Source organism: Oncorhynchus keta, chromosome 9 (genome assembly GCF_023373465.1).
Source record: "Oncorhynchus keta strain PuntledgeMale-10-30-2019 chromosome 9, Oket_V2, whole genome shotgun sequence".
NCBI classification, from domain to species: Eukaryota; Metazoa; Chordata; class Actinopteri; order Salmoniformes; family Salmonidae; genus Oncorhynchus; species Oncorhynchus keta.
In genome coordinates, this window is record NC_068429.1 from 42678959 (window position 1) to 42697301 (window position 18343).

At 41.1% G+C, this 18343-nt stretch overlaps 1 protein-coding gene across 2 annotated transcripts in view; it reads right to left on the minus strand.

The window, feature by feature from the left end:
* The window catches only part of LOC118387883 (contactin-associated protein-like 4), a 187578-nt gene that overhangs the window by 76183 nt on the left and 93052 nt on the right, over positions 1-18343 (minus strand). For both annotated transcript variants that reach the window (XM_035776694.2, XM_035776693.2), the window contains exons 6-10: positions 8557-8738; positions 7391-7531; positions 2906-3206; positions 2522-2671; positions 1182-1353 (exon numbers count right to left, since the gene is read on the minus strand). In XM_035776694.2, the coding sequence (XP_035632587.1) occupies positions 1182-1353; positions 2522-2671; positions 2906-3206; positions 7391-7531; positions 8557-8738 (946 nt within the window). The remainder of the gene's footprint in view (positions 1-1181; positions 1354-2521; positions 2672-2905; positions 3207-7390; positions 7532-8556; positions 8739-18343) is intronic.

The following is an 18343-nucleotide window of genomic DNA, read 5'->3' on the forward strand; positions in this document are numbered from 1 at the left end:
GTCTGCATCCCAAATGGCACCCACCCTATTCCCTATTATGCGGCCAGGCCAGGGCCTATGGTCAGAAGTAGTGCACTATATAGTGAAAAGGGTGCCATTTGGGATGCACACAATAACAATACGGATAGATGGTGATAGTGGAGGGGTGATTGCAGTGATGGTGACGACTTGTATGAGGGTGGTTGGTGATGATAAGAATGATAATGGGGGATAAAAATGATGATGACATTGATGATGATGACTTTGATGATAATGGCCATAACGGCAATGACAATATAAGAGGAAGGCGATGGGAGATACTGAACAAACGGATAGCAACGTAAAGCCAAAGAAAGACAAGCGAAGAGACGGGAATAAGAAACAAACCAATCGCTCTAAACTAAACTACAGCTTAAAGTTGACTGGGCAGCCGAAGCAATGACATAATTGTAACAAATCGTATTCTGCAGGGAACGTAACAGTGCTTATTTCCAAACTCTGGCCTCCACTGAACAATAAGTCTATATTTCCATATTTCCATATTTCATATGGGACCCATCCTGTACCTTCTGCTGATTCCTCATCTGTGTGACACAACATGGTGGTGTAATCTCTCCCTTTCACTTTCCACTGTTGTATTGTAAATAAATTGTATTGTCAAAAATAGCACATCTCATCTCAAAAAAGGTTCCACTTCTTCTAAAGTTAGGTGAGAAAACAATCAAAAGAAGCAGAGGAGAAGATCTTAGGATTTAATAGGTAAGAGTTCGAGTGACAAGCACACAATGCACACAGAGTTCTCTGTCTAGCAAAATCAAACCTGTAACCTAAACATTTAATTGAAGAAAAAAAAAATCTTCAAATCAACACAGAACTACATCTAGCAAATACAGTATCTACAAATAGTCCACACACTCAGTTTGTCAGTGTACCTTGTACAAGTTGTATCAAGTTTGGGTGTATGTGTGTGAACCCAGGAAGATAAAGCATTGGTAAAAGTATTTTTAAGGTTACAAAATGCCGATACTTTTCCCAAAATGCCTAGGTTTTCCAGAATCTCGGTTAGAAGATTCCTGCAATCAGCAGGGAATAAACAGGAAATCTATGAATCCTTCCACCAGACTTTCAGGAAAACCTGGACTTCTGGGAAAGTTTTGAAACCCTAGTAACAATCCAACCAGGGAGTGGTTTATTGTACTGACCTGTCGATGATTCCACACATGTCAATCTGCAGGTCGCTGTAGTTTCCTATCAGCATCTGTTGCACCTTGATCAGATCCACAGCATTGTTATCCACACGGATGTGTCTCATACAACCCTGGAACACGTTGAAAGGGTTTCTGCATTCCTGGTTATTCTTGCTCTCCGGGCAACCTGTGTTAGACCAAACATCAATCAATAGCCATTCCCTAGTAGACAGGTGGCAATTAAGGCCATTACCCCATGATAAAGAATTGCGTAGATATGCGCTATCAAATATGAATGTACATTGTTCTTACAGTAGCGAAGCAGAGTATATTCATGATCGTCTAGAAAAAAATAACATATATAGATAGCGCAACTCGAGCTCAAGGCCAAGTGTTGAACATAAGTGTTATTCTGCCTAGTTTCGAGTGTGTTTAAACCGTGGACACTGAGCTGGTGCCGCCTGCCTGCTTGGCTCTCTGGTTACACTGCTGGCTAAAGGTAATTAAATGGCATGACAAGCCTGCTGAAGAGCCTTTGCTGAGAGGAGGCGAGGAGAGGGACAGAAAGACCAGCTCAGAAGCTGAACTGATGGAGAAATGAGAAGAGCTAAAGAGATGGAAGAGGAGGATTAGGAGGAGGAGAGGAGGACAGAGAGAGCAGCTCAGAAGCAGAACGGAGAGAACTGAGAAGAGCTAAAGAGATGGAACAGGAGGATTGGGAGGAGGAGAGGAGAGAGGAGAGGGGGACAGAGAGAGCAGCTCAGAAGCAGAACAGAGAGAACTGAGAAGAGCTAAAGAGATGGAAGAGGAGGATTAGGAGGAGGAGAGGAGAGAGGAGAGGGGGACAGAGAGAGCAGCTCAGAAGCAGAACAGAGAGAACTGAGAAGAGCTAAAGAGATGGAACAGGAGGATTAGGAGGAGGAGAGGAGAGAGGAGAGGGGGACAGAGAGAGCAGCTCAGAAGCAGAACAGAGAGAACTGAGAAGAGCTAAAGAGATGGAAGAGGAGGATTAGGAGGAGGAGAGGAGAGAGAAGAGGGGGACAGAGAGAGCAGCTCAGAAGCAGAACAAACACTGCTCTAAAGGAAGCTAAATTGGAGGAGGACAGATCCTGCAGTTATATGCTTCTTTGCACTAAGCCCTGAGATCAAACGCTACTGGTCCAATTCAAATCTTGATACATTTATGCACCAACAGTAGTCAAAGTCACATTTGCCTTTCTAACTACAATTAGGGTTAGTCCTTGGAAATCCAAACAGAATTTACACTTAGGGCCCAGAGTTTTTCCTGGTCATGTGACACAGTCAGGAAAAACTTGGGGTCCAATGTCTGATGTAAGTGTGTTGCTCTCTCTTACCTCCAAAGAAGAGGTTGTTTCCTGACACCACAGGGAAAGATGGGCTGGCATGAGCTGTGGAGCTTTCCTCTTTATCCACAGTGATGGTCAGACGACCTCTTCTTGCAGTCAGGTCTACTGAATGCCACTGGCCGTCGTTCAGACCAAACCCTATAGGCAGAACATACACAACAACAATGTGCAAGAGTCAGCGTTTCACAACAGTAAGCTGCTCTCAGATAACTCAATATTCCCGCATAACAAAGTCTTAGGGCGCAACAAGGACGTTTTACTTTTACAGTGATTAGCTATGTAGGGTAATAAGACTGTGTTATTTCCTGAAATAAAAACAGCACATGGAACACAAAAAATAAAACGTCAACCAGATGTTACTATTGATCTGACCTGTGACAACGTCCAGTAGGATCCTGCCAGCCTTGTGTATCTGCAGCCTGACTCTGGTCTCACTCAGGTAGAGCCACAGGCTCCCCACCTGCTGCTGGAGGTCAAAGGTTAACAGAAGGCCCGCTCTGTTCCAGGTCCGGAACTGCAGGCTGATCGCCACACCAACCGCCACCAAGGCAACCCCGCCGCCACCGGCGTCTCTCTGCTGTAGAGCTGCACCCGGCAACTGGAGGAAACTCTGGGCGCCAGTGAACGTCACTGGGACGGAGACCGGCTCAGCACAAGTAAAGGTCACATTGCCCTAAAGAAGAAAAAAAAAAGGATAATAATATTGAAATATTAATTAGACCTCAGCAAGAAGGTGAAATAAAGCTAAGGGACATCTGACCTGAGTAAATCGGGAATAGCAATAGAAGAGATCGAGCTAATCAGCTACATTTCCTGAAGGAGGACATTCATAATACATACTATCATAATGAGAGTCCTCAAACTTATAGTGACATGGTCTCAGGACATTAGCAGAGCAAACAAAGAGGACTGGTGTCAAAAGCTAAACTGGCTAAACCATACTGAGCGCTGCGCTCAACCATTGTTTTGCCTCAGCTAAAACAACGGTGAGCACAGCGTTCACAGGTAGGATTTAAACAGGTTAGTTGAATGCAGATTTCTGAAGTAATGACTGCAGGCTGTCTGTGTGTCTGAGAGTACGGTTTGGACATCTAGTGTGTTGGCCATTGTTGTTGGATACTGGTAGAAATGAAGGTTTCATGGTCCCTTGCTGAGGCAGCAAAAGTGATGTATTACAGTACTGCCTTGCCCAAAGGGATATCAGGGACGTATCTTTATAGCAGTTTGGCTTTGCTGTTCAGTAACTGCAAGAGGGAAACAGTAGCAGTCAAAGTGATATGCAGCAACACATGTAGTGTAAAGTGCTTACAGTGTGCTACAGTACTGAACAGAAACTTCAGGCCCAGAAAAATGACAAAGAAAATGCTACGTCCTTAAAGTTTAATCCTTTGGCTGGCTGTCTTTCTTTAGTTTTTAAAAAAATGAAATCATTACCCTCATTAACATCCTTATTACATTTAAACAAGTTGTAATGTCTCATCTCTGGCTACTGATAATCTCTTTTTTTAGATTTCAGTGCAAAACCTAAAAATCTTTTCCATGCGGATGATTTCTCATTTCTCCCTACTTCATGTTGGAGTGGTTAAGGTAATCATTTACAAATGATATGGAATCTAGAGGGATTTAGCTCCACAAAAGAAGACTCTCTGCTCCCTCCCTATACCCTTCTCATCATGGATTTGTTGAATTAATTAATGGACCAATCAACATGAAAATAACCCATTTTTGTATTGAGTAGGGCTGTGACGATCATAGCATTTTAGATGACGGTATTTGGCCAGCAAATTATCAATGTCACCGTAATAACTTTTTGAATAGCATTCTTTCATTTTTAATGACTTAATCTTTACTCCGCTCTTGACTGCATGTGCTGGCAATCTTTCAGACAATTGAGAAACAGATGTACGATCTCGTTTAAGAAAACGTTTGGACACACAAACTCATTCAATTGTTTTTCTTTATTTTTACTGCTTTGTAGAATTGTAGAATAATAGGGAAGAGATCAAAACTATTAAATAACATATGGAATCATGTATTAACCAAAAAAGCGTTCTATTATATTTTATATATATAATATAATATATTTTATATTTGAGATTCTTCAAAGTAGCCATCCTTTGCCTTGATGACAGCTTTGCACACTCTTGGCATCTCTGGTTTTTCAGCTCCATCTCTGAATGATCTCTGAATCACTCTGCTGGTGATCGTTCTAAATTTCAGCAAATTAACTGAAGTTTACAAATTCCTCTTCGTCCCTGCATAAGCAAAGTCTGTCTTACTCTGGTATCATAACTGAGAAGAATGGGATAAGTGGGGCTATTAATCATCATTTTTATCTCGGCAGGCTTTTTAAACGGTGGTTTAATTGACCCTGGTCAGTCAATCAGCCTCTAGCTGACTCAACGGTTAACCTGTCAACTTCATAGTTAATCTTTATTTTAATTTCAACAATTTACTACAGTGATGTGTTAGATGCCGTGCTTAAGATTGAGGTAATAAGAAAAATCCGCTGGGGCGGATATGCTTGATCCATTTTTGCCATCCATCCCTGATTGCTGAATCATTAACCCATATTTTTTTATAATATATCTGGTACTAAATAATTATTGGCCTATTTCTAAACATTATTGCCTCGCTAAATTATTAGAATCCTTGATTAATTCTCAGCTAAGAACTTTCATGTCTTTGAAATCTATTCTAAAATGAATATCAGTCGGGTTTTAGACCAGGTCATAGCACTATCACTGCTGCATCCATAGTTACAAATGATGTGGTTAACTGTATGGATAAAAGGCAACATTTTGCCCTCTTCATTGACCTGTCAAAGGCTTTCGATACTGTTGATCACTCACTGCTAATTCAGAGGCTTTCCTCAATTGGCCTCGACCAGCCTGCACATAAATGGTTTAAAAATGACTTGACAGAAGGAACTCAGTGTATATCTACAGAAGGTGTTAAATCAGGTTTCCTCAATATTACGAAAGGTGTCCCGTAGGGATCGAGTCCTGTAGTTTTTAATATTTACATTAACAATATCGACTTGTCTCTAAAAAAATTGTAACCTGCGTTGTATGCCGATGATACTGTTTTGAATGCTATTGCCCCCACGGTTGACTAGGCTCTATCAGTCTGCCTTCATAGTATTACAGAAAAACTTTATTGACCTGAAATTAGTACTGGATGCCGGTAAAACAAAGTATATGTTATTCTCTAGGAGCACATAAAAAACAAGTCAGATGATTTAAGCATATGTAGTTTGGATGGTGTACATATTGATTGTGTGTCCCTGTTTACAAATATCTGAGCGTCTGGATAGATGAAAAGCTGTCTTTTAAAAAGCATTTTGACGAGTTAGTTAAGAAGCTGAGAATAAAAATGGGCTTTTATAGAAATCTTGTTAAATAGCAGAAAGCAGATTATTCAATCGATGGTCCTAGACTGTGGCCACATCTATATGAACGCAGCTGCCACGTCGTGAAAGCCGTTAGATGGCGTTTATCAAAGCGCTTTATTACCGCCAACATTTGTAGTACTCATCACTGCATTCTACATCAGAAAAAGCCCTCTTTGATGTCACGTAGCTTGATACACTATCGTTTTTAATAATGCCCTTTTACAAATAGTCCCATAATATCATTACTAAACTTTAGACATACAAGTTACCACACCCTGTCTCATGGACGGCTAACTCTGGAAATTACTTTTGTCTCTACTGAGTTAGGTAAATCAGCTTTTTTTTTTTTGCACCTTATTTGTGGAACAATCTTCAAACTGTTCTTAAACTTGATGTTCTGGTGCCTCTAGGGCGATTTGTGATGTGTTTAATTTCGGTCATTTATGTCATTCAGGGCTCACCTGTTAAAATAAACATTGGTCTCAGTATGAGATCAAATAAAGGTGAAATAAAATGTAAGTATTCTAAATCCTAATTCAAAGCATCAGTTAACATCATTTGAAAAAAAACATTCTACATGACCATGGCAATCTTTACATCACAATACCAGGCAGCCATTGCACTACCCATGAGTTTACCAGTCAAATTATCAGGGTTAGAGGTTCCAAGCCAGTTTTAATAATTCTATTTCTGTGCGCTACTGCATTGTGGGAGAAACCAAAGACTTGTTTGCTTGTTTCAGAAAGTAAGTAACAAAGTTTCTTCATGTTGTTAAGAGTCCATGTTATGGCAGAGATAGACTCAACCGCAAAAATGCCTGACCGTCCCGTCTTCAGTCAGCTGTTAGCTTTCTTGGGGGGTGCCAGCCCTAGTGTTGACTACAACAGCTGTCCCGTATATACACAATTCTTTGTCAGGATAAAGCAGGGTGCAAACACCTTCCAAACCTCAAACAGTTGAGGATGTTTGTTAGTTTCCAATGCAACTCCAAAAAATACAGCTCAATATACACATCACCACACAGAAACTGACCTGGGTTCAAATATCTGTTCTTTTTTAAATACATTTGCAGTTTTGGACTATTCCACTTGTTCTATTGTCACAGCCAGTCAAACTCAATCAAGGTCAACTACTGTATTTGAAAGAAAACAAATACTACTTGAAACCAGGTCAGAGGATACGCACCGTACAAACCATCCAAAGTTCCCCAGGGTCGTATTCTCTAAACTATCTGAACTAGTGCACACCTGAAAACTTTTTCCGATGTGCACTATACCAGAACCTCCAACAGCACACATTGTTATTGTAGCCCCAGACAAACTCAATGAGAGCTTGATGATTAGTTGACAAATTGAATCAGGTGTGCTTCTCCGGGGCTATAACAAAAATGTGTGCTGTTGGGGGTACTGGAGGACTGGAGTTGGGAAACAATGCACTATACGACCAAGGCTGAGGTAACATACCGTGATGGAGACCTTTTGGCGCTGCTTGGCCAGATCATTGACGTTCACCTCATTCCAGAGAAGGTTCTCAAGACACCCATGGAAGTTCCTCCTGGACAGAACCATCTGTGTTCCATGGCACTGGACGCCACCAAAGCTTATCTTGTGAAAGAACATCCAGCCAATGTTAACATTCTAAAAGGTTCTTACCTACATTATCATGACAAGCGACTATGACATAGGAACATGCTTGAACTAGTGGTGATAGAATAGGATTGGAGGTGGTTCATCAATGACCGATATTTAGGAAGTAATAAAAGGCTAAGTAAAGTAAGTCACTATCACATTTAAGTAAAGTGAAGTAATGATCAGATGTTGTGTATTTAGGTAGGGTCAACAATGGCACTGTACACATAACTGTCTCAGTAGGTCTTACATAGACTATGACCAGAAGTGAATTGTGTTTCAATTTCAATAGAAAATGATTTCTAACTCCCATTTATTGAAAACAGTCTAGAAATATTACATGGAGGTCGGGTTAACCTTTAACTGAAATGGGCTAAATCAGGGGCACTACTAAATCAGGGGCAATCTACTTTGAAACAAAAATCTACACCTCACACCCATGGTTATGGGCTTAAAGAAGGAAGATACCTGCACCATGTCAGATAGAGCTGAAATGTACTCAACTTTGAGTTTGAATCCCAATATTACACTTTATATACATCACAGAAGACAAATATAACAAAACTGTTTGACATAGAAATAGTGGATGTTGGGCATAAAGATAAAATACAAATGTATTAATGAAATTATGAAAAATCTTAACATTTCTCCCATGAGGCCACCTGAGGGCAATTTGGTAATTTGACTGTTATTGATTAGAATATTATTTTGTACAGCCTTGGATGAATCACTCTTGTAGGGAATTCAGTGGCTATTAGACATCCGTTATAGAAAGCTATAACTCTATTACTAAAACATATAGGTTTTATTGTTTGTGTGTGTCTCCCCTGTGTGTACGTTGCACAGTATCTGTGAGAACATCTGTTGGAGACAAATGGAGCATGTTATTTGGGAGAGCATGAGAGAATGCAGGAATGGATGTGTGTGTGTGTGTGTGTGTGTGTGTGTGTGTGTGTGTGTGTGTGTGTAATGGTTTGAGGAACAGGTCACATACAACACACCTCGTTTATCTCAAAAGGACTGAGTTCTGCAGGGACCTGGATCTGCTGAGTGCTTTTATCCACAGTGAAGTTGACATGGCCGCTAACACGCTCGATGGCTACATGGTGCCAGTGCAGGTCATCTAGAAGACTACCCAGTGACACGACCGTGTGGCTCTCAGGACCAGGAGAGGCACCTTTACCTAGAATACAACACAGAGTCTGGTAGAAGTGAAAGTGTTCTCCTTTCTAGGACAAGCAATGCTATAGAAGAAGGAATGTTTCCAGCAGTGGAGGCTGGTGAGGGGAGGATGGTTCATAGTTATGACTGGAATGGAACAACAAACAGAATGGTATCGTATACATGGAACCCATGTTTTTGATGTGTTTGATACCATTCCAGCTATTAATATGAGCTCGCCCTCCCAGGTAAAGTGCCACAAGCAACAACTGGTTTTCAGTGTTTAGGTCACCACATACTGAAATATTCAAGAGATACAAATAGCAGTAAGAGAGGCGCCAGTCAACTACTCAATCTATCAAGCAACATGACTTCCAAGCAGTCAACCGAAGTGACTCAGGGAAAAACAGTTGAATAGTGCAAAGATCTTGACTGCTCAGTTGTTCCAATGTTTTAAACTACAATAGACAGTTAATTGAACCTCAGACAGGAGATTTGTGTGCGCCCTAGTCCCTACACAGTGCACTAATTTTGACCAGAGCCCATAAAACACGTGCTCTGCATAAGGAATAGGGTGCATTTGAGAATCAAACAGAGGCAACAACATCATTAACAGAGATTGGATGCTGCACGGACCTCTGGAAATTACGAATGTGTGTCACTTTAACACATTAATTATGTAGATGTTATTTGTATGATGTCAGATTAGTTGAGAAGAGATGGGGATGGGGCACGATGAAGAGGTTTTGAGGGCGAGCCTCACAAACAAATAAATATCAGTTTATTGGTATTGATTAACTGAGCTGCAAACTTCCGTCACCAAGGCAGTGTGGCCTATACCTAGGGTGCCTCCCAAATAGCCCTATTCACTATTTAGAGCATTACTTTTGACCAGGGCCAATAGAGCTCTGGTCAAAAGTAGTACACTACTGTACATAGGGAGTAGGGTGCTCTAAGGCCCACAACTAATCCCCATGAGCAGATGTGAGGGAGGAGTCTCGTGGCAGACTTAGAGTCTTAAAAACACATTATTTTGCTCTGGTGTCAAACTTTAACAACTCGCCTCGTGATCAATCTTTCAGAGGGTAAGATTGGACGAGGTTGTCGCTATCTCACTGTGTCAAGATCTAAGCACGGATAACTTTGTAATTAAGAGCAGTGCTGTTATAAACAGGGCTTCCAAAACCCGGGATACATCCCAAATGGTACCCTTTTGACCAAGACCCATTTGAGACACAACATTTAAATAAACCATGCTGGTGAACATCTGCTCGGGTACAGTGATGTTAAAGAAGACATTTTGGGGATAGAAATAGAAAAATAGATGACAACGAGCACACAGCAAGGTACAGCATCTTTCTACATATTATATATTCTACACAAAGTCATTTGTTGAGACGGCCATCTGAAAACAGCCTTTTTTTATGTTCAGGCAGGTGCCAAAATAAAGGAAACATAAAGTGTCTTAATAGGGTGTTGGGCCCCCACAAGCCAGAAAAGCTTAAATGCACCTTGGCATACATTCTACAAGTGCCTAGAACTCTATTGTGGGGATGAGAAACCATTTTTCGAAGAGAAATTCCAGAATTCATTTTGTTGATGGGAAAACGCTTGCTCCGGCACTGCTCCAGAATGTCCCGTAAGGGTTCATTTGTTTTATTGGTTAACATCGTTTTCTGGCTCATCAAATCATTCTGGTACCACTCGTGTCCTGTGGATGGGGGCATTGACATCCTATGGGGGCATAGCCATGGTAGCCAAAATAATGGCCAAAATAATAACCCTAAGCATAATGGGATGTTAATTGCTTAATCAACTCAGGAACCACACCTGTGTGGAAGCACAGGCATTCAATATACTTTGTATCCCTCATTTACTCAATAGTTTCCATTGTTTTATCAGTTACCTGTATATGTCTGCTGTTGACCAAGGAAATGCAGAGCTCATATATAAAGAGGCAACCATAAAAGCCATAACTCTCCGTTGATGGGGTAGCGAATGCTTTGTGTCTGAAAGATCTGGTTTATTTAATGTCATTATATTTGCTGGAGAATAAACTGGAATACTCAGGGGGACAGCCTGAAAAGAGCATCATGTAATTGTATTTATGCAATTATGTTACTGTCGTTTGCTGCAACTTTAAATCAGATTACCAATTAGGGCAATAAATAATCATATCTAGAGATGTAGGATCTTAATTTGATATTTTGTTGCTGAGAATGGTCCTGCAAAGCAGGAAATGCAAACTTGTAGTGTGTTTGTGTTTCAAAAAGGCTTCTAAAGTTTGTAATTTCCACTTAGAAATGTCAGACTTGATTTGCCCCAACTAAAAATGTATCAACACCTACATAAATGTCCATTAATTATAATCCACATAATAATTCAAATTTCCTGTTGCTGCATGATTATGTTCCTGCTGTAGCAAATTGGCTCAAATTCAGATGTAGGATCTTAATTAGATACAGTTTGCTACAGCAGGAAAATAATCCTGCAGGTCTACATCAGATGCTGGTGGAAGGAGCTATAGGAGGATGGGCTCCTCCCACCAGCCTCCTCTGGTCTACATGTATCATTGACAGAAAGGTTAAAGGTCATTAAGGTCATTAGGAATGATGAGGGCAAGGCTTGTTGCCATATAATTGCTCTGACTTAGGTTTATAGACTGCCGGGTCTCAAAATTACAACCAACCGATGGCAGCATTACCACAAAAATGGAGGAGGCAAGTGGAAAGGGGAAAAAGGTAAGGAAATTGTCTGTCAGCCCTGTATTAAATACAAAAATTGGCTATAGAAAATTGTGAAAAATAAAAAAGTATACCAGTTTTATCTAAGGACCAAAACATTGACAGCTGCACCATACAGGTTGCAAAATAGTTTGGGAATAGATTTTCGATGTACCACAAAACCACGCCGGATTCATAACTTAGAATGTTTCACTTTAATTATGCAAATTCTTGCAACCAATAGAATACATGAAGGATACAACCATCGCAGCTCTGCAGAATCATTAGATCACTTTTTTTGGTACTTCCCATATGAAACTTGGTTTTGGTCGCAGGTTCAGGAATGGCTGAAAAACTGCAACATTTACTTGGAGCTAATTTAGCAAATGGCACTGCTGGGTGATTTGAAAAGTCAAAGTCAATCGATCAATAATTTAATACTCTTAGCAAAATGTTGTCTCTTTAATTTACAATCAGTAGAAACTATGAGAATAGAAAGGTGCAGAAGTTTTGTGACACGTCACAACACAGTGGAAAAATATATGGCAGATAGAAATCAAAACTGGATGGTCTTCAGAGATAGATGGTAGGGGTTGAGGGTATTTTTTAATTTCAGCTTTATTATACCAGGTAGGCTAGTTGAGAACAAGTTGTCATTTGCAACTGCGACCTGCCCAAGATAAAGCGTAGCAATTCGACACATACAACAACAGAGTTACACATGGAAAAAACAAAACATACAGTCAATAATACAGCAGAACAAAAGAAAACAAAAAGTATATATACAGTGAGTGCAAATGAGGTAAGTTAAGGAAATAAATAGGCCATGGTGGCGAAGTCATTACAATATAGCAATTAAACACTGGAATGGTAGATCGGCAGAAGATGAATGTGCAAGTAGAGATACTGGGGTGCAAAGGAGCAAAATAAATAAATAGATACCAGTATGGGGATGAGGTAGGTAGATAGATGGGCTGTTTACAGATGGGCTATGTACAGGTGCAGTGATCTGTAAGCTGCTCTGACAGCTGGTGCTTAAAGCTAGTGAGAGAGATGTGAGTCTCCAGCTTCAGAGATTTTTGCAATTCGTTCCAGTCCTGGGCAGCAGAGAACTGGGAGGAAAGGCGACCAAAGGAGAAATTTGCTTTTGGGGTGACCAGTGAGATATACCTGCTGCAGCGCGTGCTACGAGTGGGTGCTGCTATGGTGACCAGTGAGCTGAGATAAGGCGGGGCTTTACCTAGCAGAGACTTGTAGATAACCTGTAACCAGTGGGTTTGGCGACGAGTATGAAGCGAGGACCAACAAACGAGAGTGTACAGGTTGCAATGGTGGGTAGTGTATGGGGCTTTTGTGTCAAAACGGATGGCACTGTGATAGACTGCATCCAGTTTATTGAGTAGAGTGTTGGAGGCTATTTTATAGACGACATCACCAGAGTCGAGGATTATTATTATTATCAGTAGGATGGTCAGTTTTATGAGGGTATGTTTGGCAGCATGAGTGAAGGATGCTTTGTTGCGATATAGGAAGCCAATTCTAGATTTAATTTTGTATTGGAGAGTCTGGAAGGAGAGTTTACAGTCTAACCAGACACCCAGCTATTTGTAGTTGTCCACGTATTCTAAATCAGAGCCGTCCAGAGTAGTGATGCTGGACGGGCGAGCAGGTGCGGGCAGTGAACGATTGAATAGCATGCATTTAGTTTTACTTGTGTTTAAGAGCAGTTGGACGCCACGGAAGGAGAGTTGTATGGCATTGAAGCTCGTCTGGAGGTTAGTTAACACAGTGTCCAAGAAGGGGCCAGAAGGATACAGAATGGTGTCGTCTGCGTAGAGGTGGATCAGAGAATCACCAGCAGCAAGAGCAACATCATTGATGTATACAGGAAAGAGAGTCGGCCCGAGAATTGAACCCTGTGGCACAACCATAGACACTGTCAGAGGTCCAAACAGGCCCTCCGATTTGACACACTGAACTCTATCAGAGAAGTAGTTGGTAAACCAGGCGAGAAAATAATTTGAGAAACCAAGGCTTTCGAGTCTGCCAATAAGAATGTTGTGATTGACAGAGTCGAAAGCCTTGGCCAGGTCGATGATTACGGCTGCACAGTAATATCTCTTATCGATGGCGGTTATGATGTCGTTTAGAACCTTGAGCGTGGCTGAGGTGTCCCCATGACCAGCTCTGAAACCAGATTGCATAGCGGAGAAGGTATGGTGGGATTCGAAATGGTCAGTAATCTGTTTGTTAACTTGGCTTTTGTAGACCTTAGAAAGATAGGGTAGGATAGATATAAGTCTGTAGCAGTTTGGGTCTAGAGTGTCACCCCTTTTGAAGAGGGGGATGACCGTGGCAGCTTTGCAATTTTGGGGAATCTCAGACGATACGAAAGAGAGTAGAACAGGCTAGTAATAGGGGTTGCAACAATTTCGGCAGATAAGTTTAGAAAGAGAGGGTCCAGATTGTCTAGCCCGGCTGATTTGTAGGGGTTCTGATTTTGCAGCTCTTTCAGAACATCAGCTATCTGGATTTGGGTAAAGGAGAAATGGTGGGGGCTTTGGCGAGTTGCTGTGGAGGGTGCCGGGCAGTTGACCAGGGTAGGGGTAGCCATGTGGAAAGCATGGCCAACCATAGAGAAATGCTTATTGAAATTCTCAATTATAGTGGATTTATCAGTGGTAACAGTGTTTCCTAGCCTTAGAGCAGTGGGCAGCTGGGAGGAGGTGCTCATATTCTCCATGGACTTTACATTGTCCCAGAATTTTTTTGAGTTTGTACTACAGGATGCAAATTTCTGTTTGAAAAAGCTTGCCTTAGCTTTTCTAACTGCCTGTGTATATTTGTTCCTAACTTCTCTGAAAAGTTGCACATCACGGGGGCTATTCGATGAGGGCAGACAGGTCTGGAGTGAGAGGGGCATGCTTATTGAGAGGGGCATGCTTATTTAAGATCGTGAGGAAGGCACTTTTAAAGAATAGCCAGGCATCATCTACTGACGGGATGAGGTCAATGTCATTCCAGGATACCCCGGCCAGGTCGATTAGAAAGGCCTGCTCGCAGAAGTGTTTCAGGGAGCATTTGACAGTGATGAGGGGTGGTAGTTTAGTTGCAGACCCATTACGGATGCAGGCAATGAGGCAGTGATCACTGAGATCTTGAATGAAAACAGCAGAGGTGTATTTGGAGGGCGAGTTAGTTAGGATGACATCTATGAGGGTGCCCGTGTTTACTGATTTGGGGTTGTACCTGTTAGGTTCATTGATAATTTGTGTGAGATTGAGGGCATCAAGCTTAGATTGTAGGATGTTAAGCATGTCCAAGTTTAGGTCACCTAGTAGCACGAGCTCAGAAGATAGATGGGGGCAATCAATTAACTTGTTACTCCTACCCCCTACTTTTTCGAACATTCTGTTAAAAATTGCGCAACATTTAGCGCCCTGCTACTCATGCCAGGAATATAGTATATGCATATGATTAGTATGTGTGAATAGAAAACACTCAGACGTTTATAAAACTGGTTAAATCACTGCTGTGACTATAACAGAACGTGTGTTTCATCGAAAAGTGCAGGAAAATCTGATCACTGAAAATGGAAATAAATATCCATGCACCACTTCCAGGAATTGTTAAAGGTGAACCGAATTAAATGAGGCCGAGGTTGCAGTACCTACAGCTTCCACACGATGTCTAGAGTCTTGTCATTTGCTTCGGCTTTGATTCTTGGTCAAACCGAATCAAGGGAACCGATTCCCTCCGGTCTCCGACCGGATGTTTTGGTTGAGATTTCTCCTGACATTTTTTCCAGACGGACACCTATAGAATTTACATCGCCTCCTGATGAATTTTATCGCTTATTAACGTGTACTAATACCTAAATCTGCATTACAAAAGTTTAGAAGTGTTTTGTGAAAGTTTATCGTCGACTTTTTTAATTTTAAAAAATGACGTTACGTTATGAAACGCTATTTTTTTCGTTTATCACACAGTCTTCATAGATCGATATCTAGGCTATATATGGACCGATTTAATCGAAAGAAAAAAAGACCCAATAATGATTATGGGACATCTAGGAGTGCCAACAAAGAAGATGGTCAAAGGTAATGAATGTTTTATATTTTATTGTGCGGTTTGTGTAGCGCCGACTATGCTAATTATTTTGTTGTTTGTCTTTTGGGGTGTTACATGCTATCAGATAATAGCTTCTCATGCTTTCGCCGAAAAGCATTTTAAAAATCTGACTTGTTGCCTGGATTCACAACGATTGTAGCTTTAATTCAATACCCTGCATGTGTATTTTAATGAACGTTTGAGTTTTAACTAATACTATTAGCATTTAGCGTAGTGCATTTGCATTTCCAGATCTCTAGATGGGAGGCCTGCGTGCCAGGTAGGAGTGAAAGGTAAACATATGGTATCGAGGGCACAGCTGGGGGAAGAGGAAGGTCTATAGCAAGCGGCAACAGTGAGAGACTTGTTCTGGAAAGGTGCATTTTTAGAAGTAGAAGCTCATATTTTTTGGGTACAGACTTAGATAGCCTGCAGAGTTCTGTATTACTATCTTTGCAGTAGATTGCAACACCGCCCCCTTTGGCAGTTCTATCTTGGCGGTGAAGATTTCAGGGTTTTTGGTGGTTTTCCGAAGACAGGATTCAGACACGGCTAAGACATCCGGGTTGGCAGAGTGTGCTAAAGCAGTGAGTAAAACAAACTTAGGGAGTAGGCTTCTAATGTTAACATGCATGAAACCAAGGCTTTTACGGTTACAGAAGTCAACAAATGAGAGCACCTGGGGGTGGGAGTGGAGTTAGGCACTGCAGGACCTGGATTAACCTCTACATCAACAGAGGAACAGAGGAGAAGTAGGATAAGGGTACGGCTAAAGGCTATACAAACTGGCTGTCTAGCACGTTCGAACAGAGTGTAAAAGGAGCAGGTTTCTGAGCATGATAGCATAGATTCAAGGCATAGTGTATAGACAAAGGTAAGGTAGGATGTGAGTACATTGGAGGTAAACCTAGGCATTGAGTAATGAGAGAGATAGTCTCTAGAGATGTTTAAACCAGATGAAGGCTGGGACTAAAAACAAACAAAGTAAATAAAATATCCTGTCTGTAAAATGTATAGATTATGTATAAGCTGGATGTAGAAGACTAAGAATTGTTTATCCATTCATTTACTCCAATGAGGGGAGGGGTAGTAGGGTTAGGGAGGGGTGGTAGAGTTAGGGGAAATAAACTAAAATATATTTACATTACAGCAGACACTGAGCTAGGATTAGGGAAGATAACTAAGGAAAATATATTTTAAATAATATATAGATTTACAAAAGGGCGACCCAAATGCAGGCACAGAAGACAGATGGTTGGAGTCTTACAATGTTTATTAATCCAAAGGCGTAGGCAGGAGAATGGTCGTAGACAGACAAAAAGGTCAAAACCAGATCAGAGTCCAGGAGATACATAGTGGCAGTCAGGCTCGTGGTCAAGGCAGGCAGAATGCCCAGGCAGGTGGGTACAATGTCCAGAAACAGGCAAGGGTCAAAACCGGGAGGACTAGAAAAGGAGAATGCAAAAGCAAGAGAACGGCAAAAATGCTGGTTGACTTGGAAACATACAAGACGAACTGGCACAGAGAGACAGGAAACACAGGGATAAATACACTGGGGAAAATAAGCAACACCTGGAGAGGGTGGAGACAATCACAAGGACAGGTGAAACAGATCAGGGCGTGACATATATGTGGGATTGGAAATTATGCCGACAATTACATTGATATATAAAAAAAATGTTGAAGGATAAACACTCCAGACAGCCTACCCGACCACTCAGAGGCATCCGCATGGTCCTAAAGCACACAGTTGCCTCGTTTTGTATCAGATTCCAATGATAAAACTGGGGGGGACAAAAATGCAATTTCAGAATGTGGGGGGGACATGTCCCCCCATCCCCAGTGAAAGTTGCACCCCTGTTCAGATGAACAAAATATGAGTTGGCCTACTGTATGTTATCTGGCTATGTTCCATAGGATGTAGGCTTGTTAATTTAGCTGACAAGATATGCTTATAAGTCTCATGCCATTATTTTATATTATATGATTTTATAGTAAGAAGAATATAATTTAACATAGCTGAATAAAATAAAAAGGATATTTTTCCCCATTCCAGAGCGAGTTTGCATATATAGTGGCTATGTTGAACATAAAAGTGATCATTTGAAACAGGTCATATATACTAGAGTTAGAGGTATTTAGCAGCTTTAGTTGATACAAACATTAGAATTCCAAACATATATGGGCTGCATCATCCGACTATAGGCTATTGATAATTTGAGAAAATCAAAAAACTTTTTTTTTTAAAAGCTTGCACTGTGTCCCTTGCCTCAGGCTGCACGGCTGTTCTCTCGTCAAGTGAACATATTTTCATCCTTCAGACTATTCTCAAAGTAATATTGTCTTTAGTAATATGTCAAATTATTTTAAATTTAGAAAGTCTCACTATCAAATGAGCAAGAACAGAGGCAGGGGGGAACAAAATGACATGTCATTTGTCCGTTTTTCAATGATGCCGGGTAGGCTACTTCGGTTTTATAGCGGAGCATGTGCTTGATATATGAGCAGCTGAGAAATGAATATAAAAACACTTATTTCACTCCATGCATCAACCACTGTTTGAGGAGCATGCTCTCGCTAAGCGACAGGTGATATTCCCGCTCAAACTCCATGTGCCATGGGCTCTCCAACCCTGTTCCTGCTGCTACCCAGTGCTTCATTTGGGATACATGAAATCTCAAACTCATTCCGCAGAGGGCTGAGTTTCTGCAGGTTTTTGCTTTTTCCTTTCAATTAAGACCTAGACAACTTGGCGAGGGGAGTTCCTCACTAATTAGTGACCTTAATTAATCAA